The 21,971-nt window shown below is 44.5% G+C and overlaps 1 protein-coding gene across 3 annotated transcripts in view; it reads right to left on the bottom strand.

The window, feature by feature from the left end:
* LOC102695488 (inactive phospholipase C-like protein 2) overlaps positions 1-21,971 on the bottom strand; it is an 87,589-nt gene that overhangs the window by 16,107 nt on the left and 49,511 nt on the right. For all 3 annotated transcript variants that reach the window (XM_006638210.3, XM_069185763.1, XM_015362001.2), the window contains exons 2-4: positions 12,467-14,953; positions 6,035-6,238; positions 2,895-2,970 (exon numbers count right to left, since the gene is read on the bottom strand). In XM_006638210.3, the coding sequence (XP_006638273.3) occupies positions 2,895-2,970; positions 6,035-6,238; positions 12,467-14,953 (2,767 nt within the window). The remainder of the gene's footprint in view (positions 1-2,894; positions 2,971-6,034; positions 6,239-12,466; positions 14,954-21,971) is intronic.

Here is a 21,971-nt window from a genome sequence, read left to right as displayed (position 1 = left end):
TGCACACCCGGTCCATTGTCATCATTAATCTCAGTAATTTGCCACCTGAAAGCCACACTGGCGCACTTCCCTGCAAAACCACATAACGGCAACTGGAAATCGGGCTTGCGTGCAGGCTGTAATTACAGCTGGGTGTGCTGCATTTAAGAGGAAGAGAGTCATCGAGCCCCAATTTGTAGCGGATTTTGTACAATTTGACGTGTTACAATCAGTTATAGTCGCAAACCCAAAAAACGTTTCAACCATCAGCATGCACTGACAAAAGCAAGGGAAATTCAATAAGTCACAGCTGTTCTTAGCCTCTTTTACATTTCCAGTCAATAGTCGTTTTTCCCCTAGTGTAACCAGAACGGCCATGTACAGTATGTTTGTTTTTGACGTCACAGTTCTCAGCCAGCCCCTGACCCAGTTTCCTTTACAGTCATCCTCCCACAGTGATCCAGACTGAGGAAGGTAGGTTTGCTAACTTTTAATTTCACTCAAGATGTCAAAACCACGACAGAGGAGTCCTCTGGATTCTACAAGGATGGGATTGTGAAGTGTCAACACACCTCTGGCCACCAGGAGGTTTGAATAAACCATGCTTTCAGGCATTTAGCATCAAGAATTAAGAACTCCATGAGGAAACACCATGCAATGTCTCTTCCTCTGCCTTTCTCAGCTAGCATGTAAAATAAACCCAGTAAGAGAAAATGTAGCCTTATGGGCTGAATTCTGTATGAGAAAATAAAACAATGAAATTCAGCTGGGGGGGACTGTTCAACCTTTGAGAGAATGTCTGGATGGAAGAAGAAAGAGATCTAAGATCGTTCAAAGCATTTAAACCTAGTGTGCAACACAAAAACGTCCTATACTTAGACAGACAGTCTCGATTTGAATCATTCAAAAAAGCTGAAATAAACTGCCTTAAAATACAGACATCGATGTGGAATAATACCAAGCACCAGAAAGAGCAGGCACAAACACCATAGGGTCTGGCAGCTTAGCGCTGTGCATCTGTTCACAAAGAACGCTGAAGGCTTGCACAGATTCTGCAAAATACATAAAATATACGCATGAGCAGAAAGCAGAAGGATGAGACAGGAAGCCGAACATGACGGGAAACTGCTGATCTTGACTGGACAGACACAGAGGACAACTCCCTCTTCATAGTTCTGTCGTTAATGGCTGCTATCCCAGAAAGCACAAATGGTGGACAAGTGCATTTGCAAAATGACAACAAAAAAAGAAGACTTAAGAGGCTTCCAATATGTTGAATTAAGGCAGATCACATGCTGACAGATGAGCACAGGACTATTTATTTCCTTTTATTTTATTCCATTGCTACAATGTTGGAATTCAGGAGGAATGCGTGATACCCAGTGCTAGCCGCTGTGACCTCAGAATGTAACATGAGTTGGCAAAGACATAAGCATCCATTTGCACAGACAATCCACTGAGCTCAGTGTCCTGTGAAAACTGGACGTAGCATAACTGGCAGTTTGTGCCTTTGATGTTCCATTAAATCAGCAAAAACACATTTAAATCTATTCCACAGCTACAGCTGCTCCTGCTGCTGATCCCTAGGTCACACAGGGGAGATATGCAGGGGCAGATCATCGTAAAGATCCCATTTAATCTGGGGCCCAGGACACAGCATGCTAGCAAGCGCTCATAAAAAAAACTGTACAAAACAGCCTGGTTGATTAACAAAGATGTGGGCTGCTGAAATGCAGAATAAACAAAGCCGTTCAATGCAAAAGAGATATTTTCGGACAATATCTTGAAGGCAGAAAGCCTTTCTGTTCTCCAGCGTAGTAGGAGCCTGGAATGCGAGGTGGTGATATTGTAGCTGTGAGAGCCTCTGAGAAAATGTGGAGGCGGTATGCTATTGCCAGAAATGGAGAGAAAAGGGAGCTGGGAGTGACTTTCCTTGTTGATTTGCAGAGTTTTCTTGCAACACAAGAGAAAGCTGCAAAGGCCAAACTTTTTTTTTTTGCTTTGCGTTGTAAGGAAGTGACCTCCTGTATTTCGCATGGCAGCCTGTGGTTCTCTCTAACCGCAAGAGGGGCACGGCAGGAGAGAAAAGAAAGGACCTTCCTGCATTTCCCCTTCAGGTCACTGCACTCTGCGTCACTGAACCACACTGCGTTTCCAATGAATTCCCTCTGCATCCCGAATGACACATGACTTTCCAACTCTGTGCTGTCAAACAGGTCAGAACGGGAACTACAGAATCGGCACCATTTACCAGAACCGCCCCAGCAGGACTGGTCATGCCCATATGCTCTCCCAAAGCAACAGTGCAAAAGAAAATTTCCATGCTGATGAGAACGCTATGATACACAATGTGGCCACAAAGTGGTGCTGTTTGCCATTCAAAAACACAAGACAATTGTGTTTCCAACTTGGACTAATTTTGTCTCCTGGAGTTCTTTCTTCCCCATTGCTAATTATAATTACCTAGGCTTAAGAAACTATTTTATTGAGCTTCTTACTTAATCAGACAGACCCTTTTAAATCATATTCTACAGGCAGTCCCACAACCCAGGAAGAATCCTACTTCAAGAATCTTTCTGCCATGAAATGTAATCGTTTAATACATTCGTACAGTCCACACAACTGGTGTCAATAGTACTGGATCAAATGCTCCCCAAACGTTTCAAAAGAAACCGTGGCTTAAATTCCAGACAACTGGTTAATGAAACAGTTAACCCCCTACCCCACCAACCTGGTTTGGGATTGAAGCTAGCGTTAATGGAAAGAATCAAAAGGAGGCCTGATCAAGCATGTACTTTAATTGAAGAGTTCAAGCGGCTTCAGTAATTAACCCCGCGGTCAGACTGCAAAGCAGAAGACGCAGGCGGACTCCTGGGAACCCGCTGGGCTGGAGTGGGAAAGAGGAGTGCACGTACCTGCTCTCTGTGCTTGGATGAGCTTGGCGTACACAGCGTCTGCGGACTCAATCAATGTGCGGCTTGTCTGGATCATCTGCACAAAAAGAGAGAGAATAGCCCTCGATCAGGAAACTCGAGCAATTACCCCATCTCGCTCACTTCCCGCGCCAGAGCGCCCATCCGTACCAAGGACTGTCTGAACAATACGGGCTCTTCCTGGGGAGGAAGAAGACTGAATGGGCTTTCTATGAGAACGTCCCATTCAGCTCAAGAGCTATTGAGGAATGGCAGAAACGTTTTGTTTTATTAGACGAAAACTATTCCCAGATTTAAAAACACAAAGCCTAGCGCTCTTCCCCCATCATCTGCTGTGACCAGTATGCTCTCAGCGTTTTCTTTAATTAAGATGGTTTAATTATTCTATCCCCAGCTGACTGGATTGTGAAGGATTTTTCAATTCTATCATATTTATTGAACAATATTAACATCTGGGGGGAGAAAATAAAACACGAGAAAAAAGGGTCCGCAGGCAAGAACGAGGAAAAACACTCCCCCTCTCTCCACCCCCCAGAAAGTTTTGAGGCTTTTCATAATGTCTTAAGTCTAATTGTGAGGTGTTTTCTGGCCCGTCAGTCCAGGATGGGACTGTAGCCATCACAAGAGAGAGGGAACCTGAACTATATTTATCCTGCTGAGCTCGCTGATATCGAGTGCCAGCAGGATGAGCTCACCACTGGCAGAAAGGCCGACAAAAATAAACTTGGGGCACCGCTGTTGAGGACGTGACTCCAACAGGAAATGAATTCGAGAGGCCCAAGCCCTCCAGTCTCTGTCTGTGGCCATGAAGGGCTCCCCTTAGATCTTCAAACTAGGGTCTCGGAGCCCTCTCCTCCTTGTCACATGGGAGCCTAGTTTTTGTGGGTCTCAGCTCTGCTCTTGGTTGGTTCATTCAACTGAACTGCTGGACGACTCAAAGCGTTTTTGGCAGTTGTCCTGTGAAGCAGATAACTATTGTCCAAGCAACGTAAGCAACTCCAATCACAAGGCCTGAGGAACCTCGAAAGGCTCGTCCGACACCTTGAAAGGGAGAGGAAGGAAGGGGAGAGGGAGGGGGTGATGGCTGGGGCAGAAGAAGGAATATACTGGGAAAAAGCATGAAGGTGATTTATTTTTTGGTCCGCCTGCATAACATTTCGAGGCTCGCGGAGTTGGTATTCCTTTTGACATCACGCCTCTCTCATCCTGGAGCTGGAGTATACCGAGACTTGGGTCAGACTGAAGTTTTTTCTCTTAAGGAACTTCGAAAAGGAGAAGAAGGAGCTGACAGACAACTTCCCTGTGAGCACAGCCCGTTGCCCCAAAGAACATCATCAGGTCTGATCAGGAATCTGCACTGAGTGCTTTCCCAAATAAGAGGCATCAAACGCTGCCCTGATCTTACAAAGCCGGGGGAAAAAATTTGATTTGATTCATACTCATCCATCAAGAGATATCTTCCTTTAGGATTAAAAGCAATTTATAAAAGCAAGGTATTTTGCTATTACTATTATTAATAGAACAAGGAAAGGATTCACATAATGTAACATTATGTAATATAATGTTGCACCTAATTTAAACGCATGTGCCCTGGCATTTCTGAACAGCATTTAAAGCGTCAGGAAATCCGAATCCAGCTCAAGATTCGCAGTTCAAATCTAGTTAAGTGCATTAAGTACTCTTCTCCAAGAGAGCAGTGAACGCTCTCCAGATCAGCTACTGCTAGGCACTTTGATGCAGTAACAGACCGTATATTTCACGGGCAGAAAAGACCCGCTGCTGAACACGTGAGCCGGTTAAACATTTTCCCATTTACTTGTTTGTTCAAATACAAATCAAACCTCTCTCCTCTTCTGAGCTGTAAGCTCCTGCACAGCCACGCATGGCTCGGTCTTCCTGCGCCAACTGCTTAGAGGACTTAGAGGCAGAGTTCAGTCATGATCCTGCTGATGGCAGCTTCGCACCCTGGGCACGGGACATGGCCTGGAAATGCGGAAACGCTGCTCAGGACCACATTATCTGGCAGACTTGAGCCGGATCAGAAAAGGCGACTTCCTGCAGGCTATGTCAAATGCACAATTTACCGATGGCTTAATCTGCAGTATCCACTGAAGCCACTGCCCAACAGGAGGGATGCAGCAACAACATCCCGAGACAATGGAGTCATAGAGGTCAGAGATAGGAGAGTCATGTGGTGTTGTGTGCACGCACTTTTTGGTTTTTGTTTGCTCTAAAAGTGTCCTTTCAGTTGCTCACACTCTCCCGTGACAAAGCAGTGTGATCATGCTCCTGTGGGCTTCCCTTTCAGGAATAGGTCTGAAATGCAGGTGCCTTCTGACATGCACAGCTCTAATTGCAATTAAAAATAAATACTTAAAAAAATACCCACATCTGCAGTCTCTTCAGTACAGTAAAAGCCGCCAGACTCCAAGCTAAATCTACTCTGACCATTTTAATGCAGGTCAGCAAGCCAGGGGAACTTATATGTTGTGCAAATGCATCATATATACTAAAATGGCTGACCTCTGCAGTGCCAGAAATATATTTTGCTCCATCCGAAATACAGTCTCCTCAGCACTGATTAAACATTGCAGTTTACTGACATTTCCAAAGAGCTCAGAGTCAGAAACAATTCAGAACCTAATACTACCGTCCTCCACATTCGATATAAAGCAAATGTTTTTACATTTTTTCCACAAATAACGGCATGGAGGTTACACACACACCAGCAGCAGAAGTGGAATCATACGGCTGTAACCATAGTGGAAATATACTGTTTACTGTTTGGGGAATAATTTGAGCGGATCCTGACGTCTCCGATTGGAATGGCCAAGCAGTTGTGTGCAATCTGCTGCCAGAGGAGTGTTGGGATTCGTCAGTCTGGGCTCTCTTACATACCAAACCAAGACTTAACACTTAACACCCACATAAGACAGGGTTATTAATAATCCCATAAGCAAATAACTAATAACTAAGCTATTAGGCAATTAACCCCAACTGTGACTATTTACAGTTTCTAAGCTGTAAATAGCTTAAACTGCCTAGTGGCAGGCCCACTGCCATTACAACCCAGTCCACTACAGACCCCAAGCCGGCCCCCAGAGGTTGCCGTGGTGACGCACCGTGTCGTAGGCCATCAGCACTTTGCGCAACAGCTCCGGCACCGGGCCCTGGGCCTCCATGGTGGGGTAGGCCTCACTGAGGTTCACCGTCACCTGCAGGGCCCGGTCGCTGTTCAGCAGCCACGTCGACACCGTCAGGATGCACTGCTTCATGTTGGCAGCCGGCGTCAGGCCGCACAGCTCCTTAAAGGACACCATGGCGTTCTGAGGAAGGAGGAGAAGAGGCGTGTGAACAAGCAGACAGGTTTGGAGGTACGGTGCCTTACGCTGTCATGAATAAACAGTGTCTCGCTTGCGTGCCTAATGAAAGTGTACCAAGACCGAACATAGTAAAAACCACATAAAATACAGCTAAAGCACTGTAAAGGGCTTCTGAATTTTAGTAGATTTTTTTGTTTAATAAATAAAGGTTAGCTTTATCGACTGTCAGAACTTGGTGAGGACTACGCGAAGGTCAGATATGTCTCAATATGTAAAATCTTAAGAGGGCGTACTTTTGTTTTCACATCACTGCGTGCACAGTGCATAAAAAATAAGGAATACAGATCGACACCATGACCTTTGCACTGCTTTTCATCAGCAAATCGAACTGATTCAGTCTCTGGTCAGGAAGTGAAAAAAGCTTGCTCAGCAGGTATTAAGTTGCTTGCGCTTACAGCTTCCCAGACTGAGTGACAGTCATTTGATAAAACCAGCTCGGAACAGCCCTGTCAAACAAAGAACTGATTATGAAACTTTTTTTTGTAAATGAGCCTTGAGAGTATAAAGACATACACTGTATTATGGGCGAGACAATCAAGCATGGAGTTAAAAGAGAACGTCCTTTTAATTAGAGGAGCCCCTGAGGTTGGCTAGTGAATCTGTGCCTTCAACAAGCGACTATACCGATCCAGTAAGGTGTATAAAAAAAACTGGGTCTTGGGAATGCCCAGCACAGCGTGGGAAACAGTGTGATCTCTCATCAGGAGTCTGGCCACAGAGAAAGGCCCTATTATGCTTTAAGAGGATGTAGTTTCCCAGGGCTCCAACCTCTGCTAAGAGGAAAGAGAATCGGTCTATGCAGAGCGGAGACGCAGCTACACTGGAAGACCTCCGAATCACGTTGTACCATTCAGACTTCATCCTGCCGGGAGGGACTGAGCCAATTTCACAGCCTTCTGTTTTTCAGGAGCCCTGATGAGGTTTATTTGAAAAATGAAAGGGAAACTGCAAGGTAACACAAATCATTCAGCCGCACAGAATTATAGTTCGGTACATCCTGAATTGGGTCCTGAGTAATAAATGCAGACCACGGAGTAAGAACCATCACATCACAACGTGCAATAAGAGACCAAATGAACAGGTGGGGGTGGCGTGTTAACAAAATCTCCATTAAGAAAGTACGAGCGCATGGAATTTGACAGAGGTACGAATGCACTCACAAGCACCAGTGATAACACTCAGAGCCCTGGCATCCAGTTTTCCCACCCTACCCTCAGCAGGGCTCGGATAAAGATGTCCCAGTGCCTGGGGAAACCAGGAACTGCATTCTGGAAAGCTTGACTTTTGTATGTGGTAGCCATGCAGATCCACTCTTGTAGCATGTTAACAAAAATGAAACACCCAGTAAGGCTCACAGATATCAGCCCACATCCCTAGAGGAGATCTGAAATGGCTCAAACTCGCTCTGCAATGGGATATTTGTTTCCACGTTTCTGAGACAGCAGAAGGATATTTTGCCGTGCTGGCAGACCCCCCCGGACGTCATTCTTAAGCCATTTGTTTCACGTTGTCACCTGAACAGATTGTGGAGCTGCAGCTGCAGCTATTGTTACTCTGCCTGGGAGCTGGGAGGAACCTCAAGGTCAGCAGTCTCTCCCCCTCGTGCAGTTTGCTGCCCCCTGACAGGTGCTTTTTGAAACTGGAGCGAGCGGGGTGGAATCACAACACACTCCGAGACCGCAGAGCTCTGCAGTAATACCACCCACCCAAGAAAAGGGTCATTTATGTGACATGCTAAAGCTGAAGAGGCTGGGTCTCCCTAAGGCGTCAACTGTGCCAACATTAACGATGATTTCTGGTTTAATTCAATTGGAAACGGGACTTTATTTGTAATTAAACGAAGCCAGGAACACTAACAGCTTTTTTTTTTTTGCCGCCATTATTTGACATTAAAAACGGGTGACAAAGGCAGAGACCTTGTCGTGTGGGCTACCAGGACCTCGATTCTTGACCCTGGAGAAAATAAAATAGGACTTTTGGCTCTTTGTTCCATACACTTGCCACTCTCAATGTAAAGAAATGCCTTTCAAATCCTGATATATTTCACACATTTCCATTTGAAGTATAAGAAATCCCACTGGAAAAAGGCAATATTCAGCTGAAAAAAAAATCAATAGATTCTGGGAGTGTAACTTTCATTGTACATGCATTTTAGCTAGGTCACATGTGAGTTTCACAGCCAGCATGAGATCCATTAGCCTGGTAATTAAACCATATAAAAAGAAAAACGTAATTTATAACCATTAAATCAGTACAATACTGGTGCCCTTACTACAATAGCACACAGTACGTGGTTGCTTGAGTAAAATGTTAAATGATTACAAAGATCAATTGGGTACATAAAATTACAGGTGTACGTTAGAAAAAAACACACTTAGGATACAAAATGCAATCAGAGTTCTCTGTGCTACACATTTTATGTAAGGCAACACTTTTAGCAAACTTACAATCCCCAACATCAAAAGGCTTGCTTTGAGGTGCACCGGAAACAAATGTACAGTATTTCCTTTCAGAGACCTTGCTGCTATAGAAAATAGCTAAGTATGCCGATTTGGGGTGAGATAAAGAGACTTGAAGACGCTTGAGGAATAGTTTCTTTTTGCGTTTGTTATAACGACATGGGTGGCATGGTGGCACAGTGGTTAGCCCTACAGCCTCTCAGTGCTGGGGCCCAGGGTTTGATTCTTGGGGTTCTGTCTGTGTGGAGTTTGTACAGTATGTTCTCCCTGTGTTTGTGTGGGTTTCCACTGGGTGCTTTCGTTTTCTCCCACAGTCGCTGGTGAGTGAAGTCACAAGCAATCCTTGCATACACCAGCCATAATGAGAAGGTGTTCAATATACATAAAGGGCAAAGAACTGTCAAATGAGTGCAGTTTAATGAAAAGGGGAACTGACAGTTAATTACAAGGCTCCTGAGAGACATCAACTTTGAGGAATGCAGCAATGCAAGTGAAGAGAGATTACATCACGCAACGAAAGTTTCACTGCAGTTTTCACTTTACTTATCCCAAATCTTTGCAACAGCATTCAAGGCCAACATCCAAAGTACTGGACTGAGAACAGGTACTGGCAACATTTCAGACACCTACTTGTTCAGATATTAAAACACCCAGCTGTTGGAGCCAACAGTGTGTAATCAATTTGCAGTTCCAGCTCTATTTTTTGCTTTTCAGTGCTGCAACCCAACCACAAATTAAACCTAGTAAAAATGCCCGATGACAGCTGTTTTATATCACTAGAGGCGGAGAAAAGAGGAATTGAAAAACAATACAAATCATATTTTTGCAAGACAAATGGTCTAGAAGGCAAAGCCAACTGCTGAAATTCTAATTCAGTGACCCCTCAGACATGTAAAAAAAAAAGATGAATGATGTGGATTTGAGCCATATTTATCGCAAGTTGTGCAAGCACAAGATATGAAGGAACATACATTTTTAATAACGCTTGTCCTATAATATTATTCTGCCTTGGGGAAAAAAATATTCCAAAATATCAATAATGCATCCTGAAGAACATTAGAAACCGAATGCACAAAGCAATGTATTTAGCCCCCTCACGCTCTGCGGGCAAATTGTGCAATTGGAGAAAAAAGTTCCATGGTTAGAAGCCGCAGATTCTGCTTTTGGCAGAAGCGCGCTCTCTGTGTCAGTCATCTGCGCCGCATGCTTCGCCAAAGCACCTCATTGTCTCCCGCCCTCTAAGAGCTCTGAAAGCGTTCTCACAACCTGCTGCCTGGGTCTGTTAGCCGCATGCTGACTAGGAGGTCACTGCCAAGACTTGAGCAGCTCAATATGGGGTCTCTTTTTATAGAAATGCTGAAAGGAAACCAGAAGCAGCCTTTAATGCGAAACGTGTGTAAACTGCAAACGGATTTTCCTCGCTTCCCCTGAGGCTTTTCATGTCTGGGGCCATTGAGGACTTGTCCAGAGTTTGGAGTTTCTCTGCTGAGGGGAGAGTGCGCCCCTACTTCGGACTTCTCATTTCCACCTGAGTGTCTATCTCTCCAGGATGCGCCAAACTGTTCCAAGTCTTTGTTTTGTGGGTGTCTGAGGCGACAAGGAGGACATGCTAATCCAAGAGGCAAAGTCACACAACAGAAAATGGGGCTGGTTGTTTTACACAGTGCTGGCTGGCAGATAAGGGTGTTTACTGGGCAAACTGCAGAGGAAAAAGTCAGCTAGCCTTCACTGATCTTCAAGGGCACTCCACTTAACGCCCAACACTTCAACCAGTTCTCTTACTGGAGTCAGATCTGTGACAGAGAACCCCCAATTCATTCTAAGCACTGCAAAGGAAACATTTAAGTCACCCGACAGACCCTGCCTCGGTCCTTGTTAATGACAAAAGTCACTGGTTAATACCCATGCTGTTATTTCAGATTTTGTTTTGCTTGCTTTGGCCTTCAGATACAGTACAGTAAGTGAGCATGTCTGCCTCCATGTTGAGAGAAAATGATACAGGGCCTATTGCAGCATACAGTAAGTAAATGTATTTTTTTTTAAAAGCAGTCTTACCCCACAATGCATTCAAGCTACGATCAGGAGCTGTGCTCGGTGAAAAATACACAAACATTTTCACTTACGCCAGATCTTCTCCTAAGTATCCCTAGGAGAGCCTTAAATTAAAACCTAAAATAAAACAGCTCCTTCCTACGCTACTTGACAACATTACTTGACTGTTTCAGAATTTCAAACATCCTCATAGAAGACAGCAAGAGGTCAGAAACAGCCTCCCAATGCAAGCCCTGAACATATGGAGGGGGCAACAGTAATGATTACCCTTTTCAAATGGCCTGTAATTGTCCTCCCAGCAATCATACATCTTTATTGCATGGGCTTTTATAACATGTAAATACAGAGCAATTAGCAAGGAAGCATAATCCTTTTCAGCTGCTGCCTCAGAATCTGCAAACAGAAAATTACAAAGTTCAAAATCATGCAGAAACATCCTCTTTCTCCTCTGTTCCAGCCTATTGAAGTATGCACTTAAAATCTACCCCTAACCTCTAATTATGCTCAATGGTACAACTCTTGCTTTCATTCTAATTGGTGTGTTTTCAAAAGAGGCATAACATTCATTTCTCTGTGACTGCTCACAAATATCTCATTCTGCCTTGAAAAACTTGATTTTCCTGCAGTGCAAATGCTCTAGTCCTACAGCTGGAGGCTTTACTGTCTTGACCAATGTCTGTAGGGCAGGTTAAGAACTATAGCCCAGATTTCGAACTCTGGGTTAGGTCTTACTGTGGCAAGTGTGGTTTTGGCCATTCTCTGCTGGAGATGGGTAGGCTTTACTTTTCCATGTTATCTTTGACTTTCCAACTAACAGTGACTCCTGTGACTGCCCTGGGTCACTGGGTGCTTGCAGTGCCAGCAGTAAATGATCTGCTATTCTTCCAGTGAATGCTCACTCAGCAACAGACATTAGAGGCCTTTCAGCGTGAAGCAAGGTCTTTTCACACTTCAGAGGAAAGCCAGTAGGGTTCTCAGTCCTACCCTGCTGGTACAAGGGTTGAGCTGATTATGTGGCTAATTCCAAAGTGGAGTAATAAAATTAAATGGAGATTCCAAGTCTGGATAAAAACCAAGCGGCCCCTTCTCCCAAAATCCCATCTGTCTTTAAGAAAAAAATCCAATCCAACAAATGATCCCCAATCCACGAACCAAGGTACAAACATGAAACACAGCTTTTAATACAGTGCAAGAAACATTATAAATATATCTTAGTTGGTATATTTAATATTTCTGCAGCTTTCAACCAAACCAATATATCGAGAGGCATTGGAAATTCAAGAAACGTTTTCGATTCCCATACTTAGTTGCTGCATTTATAATACCTCGAGGATACACGAGTGTGATCTCTCGCAAAACTTTGCTCTTCAGGATCTTACTAAAATTTCTACAAGACCGGCTTGAAGGTACCTCGGATTAACTTGTTTCTTTTCATTACATTGCAGCTACGCTCTTGAGAGGTCAGGATGTATTTGAGAATCAAATTCACAGAATCAAAAAATTGAACGTTGAGGAGCTGGCATTTGGAAGAGCTGGTAGATATATATTATTTGTAGTGGTAATCGATCAGGGTTTGTGGTCTATTTGCTTGGTTGCGATAACCATGATCATACCTAAGAAGAAAACATAATCCGAAAGAGTAGCCCAGACTGTGTCGTACCTGCACATTTTCGCGGAGGTCCGTGGCCTCTCTCAGAGGCTGAGTGGCGGCTCTGAAGAGCTCATCGACAGCCTTGATCCCTGTGGTTTTGGTGGATGTGTACTCCCGGGCCCTCCTTCCCTTTCGCACCGACAGACCCCGTTTGTGCGCCTTCCCTCCTCCCCTGCGGTTGGTGATGGCGATGTGGACGAAGAGAGTGGTGTTCACGAGGAACTCCCCGGTCAGCGACTGCAGGGGGACGTGCCTGTACCCTGGCTGAAGGCATTCGAAGGGGATGGTGTACTGGGCGATGAACTCATCCCCGATGTAGTCATCGTCCAGCACCACGAACCGCAGCGCTGCCAGCTCGGGGAGGTTTATCTGAAACTCAAAGCTCTCGTCGAAGATGGGGTTGTCCCCATTCTGGGTGACGGTCTTAGTCCTTTGCTCGGCACAGTCGGCGGGGATGCCATGGATCTCCACGTAGATGTACGGCTCCACCACATCTCCCTTGGCAGCAGAGCCTTTGGGTTTGGGCAGGTTTTGCCCGCTGATGATTTTAATGTGCAGCAACTGGGCTGAGACCCCCGGCAAGGAGTCCTTTGCGTTGGCACTGAAGTAGGACACTTCTTCTCTCATGATGGATGGGCGAAGCACATAACCACAGTTGCCATTCTGCCGGAACCACCCAAGGTTCAAGTCCATCATCAAACCGGGAGTCTGGTAGTTCATAGCGACTATCTGGCACCCGCACTTCCAAAAATCCTGAGGGTTCATATTACTGGCATCAATCCGCATGGGGCTGGGGTAAACCCTGGAGAGAAACCTCTTGTTGTATCGCACAAAGTCTTCAGGGTATTCATTGGCAAACCTATTGGCATCCACTTCATTGAATGAGCACATCTCCCAGTATTTCTGGCACCTTTTGGATGTTTCAAAATCTCTGAACTGAACCGACTTGCACAAGGACACCAGATCTGAGAGCTCCTTGCTCAACCTCAGTCTCTTGCAGGTGATCCCGTTGAGCTGGTCCTTCTCCTCTTCTCCATGTCTCCTGGACATCTCCATGCCCTCGTCCTCATCCGTCACGTCCGCTTCTGAATCGGGATAATTCGGAGGCAACTTCTTCCCCTTGAGGAGGATCTTTCCTTTCAGTTTCTCAGGAGAGGGGAGGTAGTGCTCCTCTGCTTCTGGCGGCTCCATGTACAGTTTGTCCCCCAGGATTTTCTTCATGTGCTGTGCCATGACCGTTTGCTGCTGGACGGAGCAGTGGGTCACCAGGCAGAGGACTAAGGGGTACTCCGAGGTTTCGAAGGCGTACTGGTTGATCACATCAATGATTTTAGAGAAGGCAACTTGATGGGAGACTGAGTTCCCCACATAGATCAAAGGCTCATTGTCTGGACCATCCCAGACCACAACCTCCAGGCTCCGGCACCCCATCTTCAGAGCTCTGATATAGCCACTGATGTCCGAGGAGCCCCAGAAATGGTCTTCTAAGAGGGAGGCATTGTGAGAGGAGTTGATGTAGTAATGCGACAGTGGCTGAGTCATGTCCTGGCAGACTTTTTTGTGCTGTGGGTCAAAGATGTGGCACTCGGGAGAAAGGAGGTAGCGCGTGAAGCCATCTATGGAGAGGTAGCCTCGTTCCTTCCCATCGACGGATGGCTCGTACTTGCGGATGATCTCCATGCACATCTCTTCCGTTACCCCTTCCACGCCTTGCTCCACCTCCACAAACAGCATCAGGTCTTTGCAGTCCAGGTACTCCTTGTTGCTAGAGAACTGCACAAGGAGAAAGAAGATTTCTGGTCGCGTGCACAGCTCACAGTAGGCCTCGGTGAAGATGTCAAGGGTGATATCCTCTCCATATTGATCCCTAGCCTTCTGCAACTCCTTGAACTTCAGCTCGATCCTAGACTCTTTCATGCCTGGATTCAAGCTCTTGATGATCTGGGTGGCCCTGAAAAGATCAATGTGTCCTTTCTTCTCCATATCCACCACTTCAAACACAGAGCCAATCCATGATGTCCTCAGGCTGGGCTGGTTAGCTTCGATCACATCAACGGTGTGCCTCCCATAAGAGACCAGATATCTCAACCCCATCACCCATGTGTTGACGATGTCTGCTGTGCTTGCAACCAAATCTAGAGATTCATAGTTTTCGCCATATATGATGGAGAATGCACACTCCTCTGGGAATTGATCCGACAGTCCATTGCTGCGGAGCACTGGAGTCTTCTTCCCCAGACGCACCTCCTTGATGGTTTTGATCTCCAGCTTGGCTTTCTCCGAGTCCTTCTTGGAGGGCTCCCAGCGCAGGAAGCGCATGTCAGAGTCCAGGATGAAGTAGCGATTGTACATGCGGGAGTTGGAGCGCACCTTCTTCATCTCACAGCCCTCCATCATGAAGGACATGCAGGCAGCTGTGCTGCTGATCTTGCGGTCATTGGGCATGGTGCTGAAGGAGACTGTCTTTTTTCGCACCTGCTTCTGCTTTGATCCATCCTGCAGGGAAAGAGGTAGAATAAAGGTCCTGTTAGAAAGTGCAGATGAGCTACAGGAAGACTGACAGAATATTTAATGGCTGTTAGATATAAATGTTGACAGGAGGACAGATTAATAGATATACTATAGATGATACATCTATAGGATTTAAAGTACGTACATGAGCCTTATCACAGGAACAGTCCTGAGACTGAGATAACACCAGTGTTACATCTACAGGAGCATAAGCAGGCACAGCACAGCAGTATCTAGGAAGTTTAGTCTTCCAATGGAAGTATTGGATTAGTTAGTAGAAAGATTGTTTTTATGGGGGGGGGGCTTGTTACTTTTCATGTTTAAGGTTGTGCACATGCACAAGACCACAAACCATTTGCAACTTCAGTGATGTTATAAAAGACATCAGCATATGCACAGACCAGGTGATCTGTTTCTCTGCTCTGATCTTGTTTTAATATGGACTTCCAATAATAAGCTCCTCATGCAGGATGAAAAGAAAACAGGCCACAATTTTATATGGATAAAACACAACGTCTCTATTATCATCCAGCACTGATCAAAAGAGTGCATTTGATGTTGTCACAAAATAAATTATTTGGCTTTGATTAGAATAAACAGTAATACAAATAAAATCCACTGAAGTTCAATTTATAGAACAAAAACAGAGGCATTTCACTCTTATTTTGTTCGATAAAGAACTATGTTCAGTACAAATGAAAAGTATTACTGCCATGTGCCTTTTTAAAAGGATTAGTTAAGATACAGGCAAAAGATTCCCTTCTCTTTCCTACGTGCTCTTGCTTTTGTCTTCGTTTCTGGCCTGACAGGTCTGATTTAAAACCCCATTTATTCAGACAAAAGCCACATTTTGCACAGAGTGCTGTTTAAAAAAAAAAGGCGGACAGGAGAAAAACCTTCTTGTAAAAAGAACAATGGATATTGTTCCCAAAAATTAAGGAACAATTACCGTAGCAGCGACACTTCATTTAATGGTCACCTTCGTTCAAACTACAGCATAACAGCTTACGCATATTATATATATCCAGATGATCTTGTTCTTACATCATTGAATTTTCATTCTCATCTACAGAGTTGGGTTTGCTGAAATAACCTGAGGAAAGTAATCAAATGGACAGTATCCTCATTTAGGATGGCACCCACAATTCCAGTGCTCGGACTGGAACGATGTAGTGCTGTTATCCTGTTACCCTGTTAGAAAACCAAAGGGGATTGCCCTGACAATGTTGGCAATGCTGTGGTATTGATTGTGCTCCTTCACAGTATTCTGCCAAAGCATTGCTGCCCATAAATTCTTGGAAATCTATATCCTTCCAAAACAGGGTCGTGGGGCAGCGGAGCTTATTCTGGCAAACAACTGGCTCAAAGGAGGATATACAGTACCATAGACAGGCTACCAGTCCACCTTAGGACAGACAGATACAAACGCAGACACACTCAACCAAGGCCGGTTTTTCCTAAAGCCAATTTGACCTACCAGCATGTCTTTGGATTGTGAGAGGAAACCGGAACACCCAGAGGAAACCCATGCACACACAAGGAGAACACGCAAACTCCACGGAGACAGTACCCCGGGTCCAGAATCGAACCCAGGACTCCAGCACCGCAAGGCGGCAATGCTAACCACCATGTGCAGGCGCTCATACTTAAACTATTTTATCTTGGGAAATCATGTGACCTTTAAACCCACTTCAGATACAGTTGAACCACTGCTATGATAAGCGTGTGGATAAGAGGAATCTGCTATGCAGAACACCAAGGTCACTCCACTGTCTGCTGTTCCTCCCAAGAGACAGGAAATGAAAGTAGAGCTTTGGAACTTGTGGCTTCACTACTGACAGAGGCTACCAAACACATAGTTCTAGGTGGAGCTGGGCTATACCATACAACAGATTTCTCAAGCAGAAACTCCCAAAAGCAATATCAAAAGCCGCTATCTCTGACTCATCCTAGTTGACCTTATTTATTAGAGAGTTCTGTAACTAGAGTTTTTGTGACTAGTGAGAGCATTAGGAATTCTATTCAAGATTATCTGGGATTCTAAGAAAAACGAACAAATGCAAGCAGTATCTGAAAAGCTTTTCAAGGGCTTGGATCCAGGGGGAGTGTTGATAGGAAGCTATCTGGAGTCTCGATTCTCTGACATTTGGACCTCCGTGAGGATGGTGGTTTTCCTCATCCCATAGCTTTCTCGCCAGTAAACAAAAAAAATAATAATCAAAAGCTGTTTTTTCTGGAATGAGTAGCAGTCAGCATGGGAAACCGTACACATAGGAAAGCCGACATCAGTGGAGTTTGTCAGGAAGCAGCTAAAAGAATAAGCAAGAAGTATGAACTCAAATAACAGGAAAAAGCAGAGGATGTGACCTTCGCCTTTAAGAAACACTAATGAAGAGGATGGGAAATGCCTTGTTGGGGGATCCGTGACAGATATTTTAAAAGGAAAATTATATTTCAATTAAGCTCTCGATTAGTGTCCCAGTCAATTTCTAAAGTGGAAACAACAAAACATTTTACAGTGTATAATTAATCTTTTACTGCTTTTGATGCACACACATACAGTACATAAAGTGCAAAGGGCATTTCACTTTGTGAACAGAATGGACCACAAAGCCATGTGCCTGTGGGACCACAGTCTGGTGGTGTGGATTAGTGGGTCAGGATCCGATGGGAAGGTCAGTCCAGAGGCCAGTGGGGGAGGGGAGTTCAAATATGCCTTCACCACAGGCCATAAATGCAAGAGAGAAAAAAGAAGATGCAAAGTTTTAAAATGAGCTAAAAAAACAAAAATAGCTTAATCCAATAAATCACTGGGCTACATGGTTCGCAGTGCAGGATTGCCATGGGGCACAGGCCGGACTGAACCTGTATTTTCTGTGCAAACCCTAGACAAGAAGCAGCCTTTATTTCAGGTCCTCTGATTAAAATGTGGCCAGCATGGTGGCACTGTGCTTAGCATTGCTTCCTCACAGCATTACAGCCCTAGGCTCAAGTCCTGCAGGGCTATCTGCGTGGAGTTTTGTATATGCTCCCTTTGTCTGTGTATGCCCCACAATGGACTGGCGTTCCATCCAGGGCGTATCCTGCTTTGCTCCTGTTACTTGCTGGGTTAGGCTCCAGCTCTCCCACAGCCCTGTACTGGATAAGCAGATTATAAAGCAGATGGATGGATAGATGGTTGAATAGTGTAAAAAGCCATGCATGAAAGTGAATTGGACAGTGTGCATCCCGACAAGCAAAAAACGCTTGTCATGCCTCCAATTCCTACTGCTTGATTGGGCTTTTTGGAAAACAATGGCGAAGCTAAATGACAGCATGGTAAAAAAATAAAACAGTAAGGTTGGCAGGGAGCTGCTGGAGTGGACTGCCCATTAGTCAGGCAGAGCAAAGGTGACGCCTGCAGGACTGGAAAAGCCTGGATGAACCAGCTGAGATCAATGAGCCCCAAGAAACAAGGCCCTCTGTATATCCTCTGCAGTTATTTAAAACAGTTGGCTCTCTCCCACCCGTTTTCTGCCAATCCCTGCTGAATGTGTTTTATCATTTGAATTAATAATTAGATTGAGTAATTAACCTGAGGTCAATGCTTTATAAGTTTCCATCCCAATGCATGCCATTTTGCAACAAAGGTCACTGCACAATATTAACCCTTATTAATCTTGCTGCTTTATCCAATACACATCGAGTGCATAGAATCCCAAATCTCTTAACCTCATTTTTGGAATTTAATTTTCAACAAACACACTGCACAGATCTATAGGTCTAACACTGCAGAGATTACATGGGTTTCAGACAGCATCTTCAACAGCAAATTGGAATTGATGGACTCATACAGATCCGGTCTAAAAGAACTTTTGTGAAAGGTGCTGTTCACCTGTAGAAATGGTCATGCTGGGAAACACTAGCCCTTTATTACACTATTCACAACAAAGGGTGAGAACATTCAGAGGCAGTTTATTGTCTTTATTGGGTTTGATAGCGATGCCCATGTTTTAATGTGGTTAGTTCAGCTGCACAAGGTCTGATAACAAAAACCACACCTCAGTTACTCTGATCAGCGCCACCCTTTCAGAAATTCTTTTCCGTTTCATTCTGATTTTGACCTCAGTCATTACAGCCACAGTTGTGTTGGAGAGAACATTCCCTGCACTCGTTCCCCAAGGTGGGGTCCAGGTGTTCCCTCCTCTGGAGGCTGGGGGGGGCATTAACATCATTGCACCCCTCTCTTGTTCTCATGCTTTCAATTAAAAAAAAGAGAGAAAAAGAAAGGTGTATCCAGACACTCAGAGACCTCTACACTCTTTTAACATTCAGCACATGCTTAAATAAAAATAATGAGAAAAGACAAACAAATGTAAGACCAAGGCTTTTCCTAAAGGTACACAGGTATGTTTAGAGTGTCTTTAAATCATAGTGACCCATATAAACCAGACAGAATACGGCCCCTTGAGGATCTGAACTGGGCACCCGTCGTAATTAATGTCAGTAGTGACAGGTTAATAATAGCTTTTTGTTCCAGTGATCATCTCCTGCTCTGCAATATCAGAGCTGCACAGGCAAACTAAAAACACTGCAGACTAGATGTGCACCTTAAATGCAAAGCCATAAACTATACTGCATAAATCTACATAGTCCTGCTTTTCTTCTTAATAACCCTTAGGCGCAAAGGAATATATCTGATATTTCCTCTGGCGCTTTGAATTAGGTTCTGATTTTGCAGCAGGAAGAGTTCTAAGTTGGTACGTCATTTATGATGTGGGCTTGCATGCTGCAAAAAAAAGTACCTCTCAGAGCTTTTTCTGTGGGCAAAGCCAAAGAACATTTAGTTTGTAGCAACATTTGTACTGGCTGTTGTGCACATCAATTCAACTGAATTGGTGCTACGTGCAATCCCTGCTAAGTGTGTACAACACCTGTCTAAGGGATAGTGAAATGTCACAGCCACCCTGCTTTATAGAACCATAGGCGGTCGCAATACAAGTGAAATGCAGACATTTTCACAGTGCACTGAGCACCTGAATATCTGCTGGCGTTCTTGTCAGTATGAGATGTGAACAAGCCAGAGGCAGGGTTTATAAACTTGTACAGGAACTATGTAAAGAGGCTTGTGTGCTTTCACAGGTGGGATCATTTCCAATCCCATTAATCATGGGAATCAAAGAAAAAGAAACACAGAGACACAAGGGTTTCTTTTGGTGATCACATCCCAAAATTATGTCTTACAACAGCACAGATCTGATTTCTGCCCAAGCAATCTGACAGCAAATCCAGAGGGGTTTTTCATCTAATCTAGAGATACATATAAAACAGAAGGAGCCTAGAAACACTTTCTGCATCATGTATTCTTTTTGTAAATGACATATACACGTTTCTTTGAGGTACTGTTGTAGGGGTTTTGTGCATACACTGTACAGGAGTGTTAGGTACTTGGCCTAAACAGGTACAAGATACAAGGTTTAGCAGGAGAAAGGGTGAAGGACCTCTTCCGTACTTTAAAGTTAAAATCTGCAAACTAAAGAAACCAGATTTGCAGGGAACCAAGACTCTTTCACATCTGCAGCTCCTCGTACAATGAAAAAACAGGACGTGGTTTCGGCACCCAGGGAAATACCGGTAAAATTTGATTTGCATTTTCATTTGCATTGGTAAAAAAAAAACAATCGGCAACAATCAATGCTCTCTACAACTTCAGACTTTGTTTGGTCTTGTTGTGAAACTATATCTCGGGTTACAGTCCTTTAGGGGTCCTAGGTATTCTTAACTCTGGGCAAACCACCAGAGATCTCATTTACGCCCTTAACTAAGCCTGGAAGCTGTTCATTTTCCCCGCATTCTGCTGAAAGTCAAAATCAACTAATCTGAATACCTTGCAAGCAGACATCTCTCACTGGCATGAAACAGTAGGAAAACATACTGTTCCTGCTAAAAATATACCAAGCAATTAATTATAGTTTGACTGAGTTAGTGACAGCATGGGCAGTATAAAAAGATTCAGGAACTACTGTATCAGGAGGTGTTAAAATCAGATTCTGCTGCAAATCAATCTCTCCAAACAAAAGTGTTTTTCTTGACCTATGGTATTTTCAATGACAGTAGTCCACCTTTACATTTCTGCTTGACCTTCAAGTAAGGCATGCATGGAGACTGGAGGGCGACAATCCCAGCTGCACCAAGTTGGCGGTCTCTACCAGATGGGGCATTTCCATGGGATGTTGAAAGGAAAACAATGTGGCTTGATATACCACAGCGCCATCCAAGGCAAATGCGTTCAGTGGAGGCAGGATTCCCGGACACCCCCCGGATTACTTTAGTTCAGTTAATTTGTCACGTGCACAAGTGCAATGAAATGCTTATTTGCATGTATGCTCCAATACAAAGACATTAAAGGAATCACCAAAAACACAAACACAGGACAGCAGCAGCAACAACAACAAGTTAAATAACTTACAACTTTAAAAAAAAAAGCTTGTGGGAAGAAACTGTCTCTGAATCTGGAGGTTTGTGCCTTTGTTCTCCCATAACCTTTACCAGAGGGAAGGGGGGAAGAAAAGTGGGAAACCAGGGTGATTGGTATCCTTAGCGATCCTTCCAGCCTTCCTGAGACAGCGAGTTGTAAACATGCCCACAGTAGAAGGGAGCCGGACTCCAGTGATGGCCTGGACTGACCTGATCACCCCCTGTAACGCCTTCCAGTCAGCGGACTACAGCGCCTTCATGCGCAGACGACAAGATCTGGCTTGCCAACTCGACAACATTGATAACGCACTCCTGAAAACGCCAACGGGGATGATTTCAGGCTGGAGAACAACAAAATCGGGGGGGGATATTGTGTGTTTTGGTTTAAAATAAGCGTATACAGCAATGATCCTTAAGAGAGTAAGATCACACACAAAGACCCCATATTGGGGACTGCGATGACGAGGTCTTTTGCAAAGGAGTATAAAATGGACATCCTGTACGGATGTCTAACTTCCTGCTTTGGTGCACTTTTAGAAGCAGTGGT

Source organism: Lepisosteus oculatus, chromosome 28, assembly GCF_040954835.1.
Source record: "Lepisosteus oculatus isolate fLepOcu1 chromosome 28, fLepOcu1.hap2, whole genome shotgun sequence".
Lineage (NCBI taxonomy): Eukaryota > Metazoa > Chordata > Actinopteri > Semionotiformes > Lepisosteidae > Lepisosteus > Lepisosteus oculatus.
This window is presented reverse-complemented; position numbering and strand designations above follow the sequence as displayed.